General features: G+C 36.8%; 1 protein-coding gene across 1 annotated transcript in view; it reads left to right on the top strand.

The window, feature by feature from the left end:
• LOC101849652 (vesicle transport protein SFT2B) overlaps positions 1-3,215 on the top strand; it is a 14,545-nt gene extending 11,330 nt beyond the window's left edge. Inside the window, exons 5-7 of the mRNA XM_005109426.3 lie at positions 151-186; positions 767-855; positions 2,855-3,215. Of these exons, the coding sequence (XP_005109483.1) occupies positions 151-186; positions 767-855; positions 2,855-2,894 (165 nt within the window). The 3' untranslated portion in view covers positions 2,895-3,215. The remainder of the gene's footprint in view (positions 1-150; positions 187-766; positions 856-2,854) is intronic.
• The last annotated feature ends 508 nt before the right edge of the window (positions 3,216-3,723 follow it).

The raw sequence follows: 3,723 nt of genomic DNA, 5'->3' as shown, positions 1-3,723 counted from the left end.
CACTCTTTAAAAAAACAGTACAGTGAGGGAAAAGATTGTACCATTGTTGTCTTTGGTCTGATATTTTCGCGGAAAGAAATACTTCTGTCTTAATTTTACCATCTGATCAAGCTGTATGACACAAGTGTCTGATGTTTTATTTTTCTACAGGTCATGTTCATCCTCACGTTAGTTTGTGCTATAGCGGTAAGTGTGTTTTTATATTTTGCTTCTTTGAGTATTTATTCAGAGGTTTAGCTCATGGCTCCACTTTTATTCTTTAGGCTTGAAATGTTTCAAATTTCTGTGTAGGTGGTTAGCAGGTGCTGTGGTGTGGTTTGCTCCTTATTTCCCATCAAACATCTATATTCCTTATCTCTCCTCCTTATTGTGTTTGTTACTCTTTTATAATGCCTCTAATATTCGGCGTTTATATGACCTTATTGTTTTGCAAGGCAATAAAACTCTTACTGAAACTTTAAATACAAGTTTCTGCTCTCTTTTGTGCTGTGTTACCTTCCAAATTGTTCCCCTTGATAGAATCAAATCATAACAATACTTAAGTTAGTGGTACAGTGTATTTTGTTCATATATTTAATTTGTTATTTTTAAGTCTCTGATGATATATAAGTTTGTAATGTAAAGTAGCAGTCATTTTTTTATGTTTGTTTTGTTGTTGTTGTTTGTTGTTTTGTTGTTAATTGTTTTTCTTGATACATATAAAATTTTCAATTGCATTCTGTATCACTTGATCACCAAACTTTATTTTGCTATGCTTTTGATGCAGATCAAGAATGCTCCCCTGACTATTGTGTGCGTTATCATTCAGTTTTTGGCAATGACCTGGTACTCTATCTCCTACATACCTTTTGCCAGGTAAGTCTTGTGTTCACCTGGTTGGAGGGGGGCGCTTGTGTATTATTGCATGTTCCTAGGGTATATTGGATGTAGCAGCTAATTGTCTTGGACAAGGTGGGAAAATTCTGAACTTCCATTGACACATTGTTCAAGATAATCCTTCTGAAGTTTTTGGGGTTAATGATAGAGACACTGTTGTTGGACTGTGTGGACTGGCCTCAGTACAAAGGACTGACGATAGGGTGACGGCAGCTAAAAATGTGTTATATATATATATATATATATATATATATAGCAAGGTGGAGAAGAATTTTTATAGGAAAACAGGGCTGGGGTTCTCATCGGAAGGTATTTTTGTACACGAAGTTGAAAATTGAAAAGTTCCTGTAAATACCTATGGTGGGTTTTGGTAGGTGCTCTGGTGTGGTTCACTCCTTCTTTCCTATGATTATGTGTATTGTCCTTTTCTCCCCTCCTTATTTTCTTTGTACGTTACTCTCTCTCTGGTTACACTTCTACTCTTTGGCACGTATATAAACTATTTGTGTAGCAAGTGCCGTAAAACTCTTACTAAAAGTAAAACTAAAAATACGCGTGGATAAAATTCATTTGTTGCAAGTGTCGTGGGTGAAGGAGAAAAGTGTAGGTGAACAGCTGATGTTTTTTCTTTCTGATGGATGGCTTGTGTGTAGATTAATGCCAGTTATGTTGCTCACTCAGAGACTCATTCTCGCAGATTTATACTCATCATGTCTGTAGTGTGTGGGGTGGGGGGAAGTATGTTTGTCTGTTGTATTTATTTAGTTTGATGTTGTAGAACGTGTGTGGACATTGAAGTAGAGAGATGGTCATGGGTTTGAATATTCCATAGAAAAAAGGATCATGCCTAAGGGAACAGTGCTCTAATGAAGGGGACAATGGGAGAAAGTGAAACTACTGTGTAAGAGTGCTGGAAAAGAAAGTGTAGCTTACTAAATTACTTAGAAACAAAAATGCTGATTGTCCAGATAAATCGGGACGTTCTGATTTCTGAGATTGTTTGGGATTTTGTAAATAATATACTCTTGCTTAGGCATTTTGTTTATACCGTTGAACTTATCCAAGACTGCCACCTATTGTCAAGGAGAAAAGTGTTCATCGTAGACAGGTGGTCCTCTTGGGCAGTGTCATTTTGATAGAGAAGGAACTTAAGCTGGAGGTGGGGAATTGATTGTTTGGACAGGTGGTTGTCTTGGACAGGTGGTTGTCTTGGACAGGTGGTCGTTAGAGCAAGTTCAAATGTTTTTAAAACTTTTTTTGCATGTTTTATTGCACTTTATATAAAAATACTCTTGGTATAAGATGTATTTGTCAGTATGATCTATAAGTTCTGAATCCCTGTGCATACATGATTCCTTGGGGTTTGGAAAGTTGAGGATAAAAATAAAAAAAATCCAGTTAGCACCTCTGTTATAAGGCCTTGAACGCCTTACTCTTACTGGACAAATAGAAGGCAAACAAAGCAGGAGTAAACCTACAGTAACTTACTCTGAAAACCTTAACAGATGGGTGCTGAGAAAAGACCAGGTTAATGTAGGGTTTTTTGTTTTAGAGCTTTTGAGAATTGAAATGTATTGCGAACTTTGATTGTTGATGTTTGTTCAAATCTAGCCCTTGATGATGATGATGATGAGCTTACACTTAGAAAAGAAGTAGAAATGAAGCCTTGTCTGTTTCATTCACCAGCTATGTAGGCTACATGTCTCATCAAAATGAATCTTTCAAAATGTGAAGTAACACTATCAAGGGGAAAAGTTTGATTTGCATCTAAATAGATGAGGAAGGAGACTACACATGTAGCCTATATATATGTTGAAATTTGCTTTATCTTAGCATGGACATTGGTTTGATTTCATTACTGTGTAAGAATTTTAGAAAATGGTTTGAGCTTTACCTCTGATTTCATCAAGTAGAATGTGAGCTTGCAGCTAGTAAGCTCATTGAAATTATTTGTTTTCTTTTTTTCTCCCCTCTCCAGAGATGCAGTGATCAAATGCTTCAGTGCCTGCGTAGATTAAGACAGGAGCCGCAGCATATTGTACAGACTGTTATAAATTACATTGGTCAAAGAGATTCAAGGTGTATGTTGTGCTTCAAGTCACTGGCTGTCTGAATGGGTTGTTGATTGGTTATGACTGGATGACAAATCTGTGCGTGTGTCAGTGTCGGTGTGTGTGTGTGTGTTGTAGGTGGTTATAGCACATGTATGTGTGTCCATTAGAATTTATATCGTATGTGTCGCGACAAGGTGGAATCAGGCACTTGTCAATCTTTAGGCAGGTGGGGTTATTGAAATCATCTTTAAGCTTGTTTATTTGTCTATCTTTTGATGAAAAAAATACCCATCAATCTTGAATAGAAGTCGAGATATTTGCAATTGATCAAGGTGGGCTCGCCTGGTTTCAGAGGTAAAGTTAGCGAGAAAATGGTCGCCAAAGTTAGGTGATTTCAATAGCTTGAGTGTCCTTGGAAACTGAAAATTTACATATTTTTTGGTGCCTTTAGTCAACGTTTTTTCTGTAAAATCCAAACAAAAATGTGTTTTTAAATGGACATATAAGGTAATGAACCGAAGAAAAAAAATTGATAAAATTGTTCATACTGGCAGTAAATGCCGTTATTTTCGATTTCGTTTAACGAGCGCCTGATTTTACCATGATGCCTGGCATATAATATAATATTTCAAATCAGATCAGGGCTGGATTCCTACATTTATAAACTCTACTCTGATGCTGTGGTGGATGATATACACTCAGCTTCTGTGGTCCAAGATCATGTGGGATGTGTGTGTTTGAGTTTCCTTTTTGGTTTGTTTGCTTCTTCGCTCCATCGTTCATAGATGGCTCC

Source organism: Aplysia californica, unplaced genomic scaffold, assembly GCF_000002075.1.
Source record: "Aplysia californica isolate F4 #8 unplaced genomic scaffold, AplCal3.0 scaffold00777, whole genome shotgun sequence".
In the NCBI taxonomy this organism is placed as follows: Eukaryota; Metazoa; Mollusca; class Gastropoda; order Aplysiida; family Aplysiidae; genus Aplysia; species Aplysia californica.
Note: the sequence above shows the minus strand (reverse complement) of the source record. Positions and strands in the feature narration are given on the sequence as shown.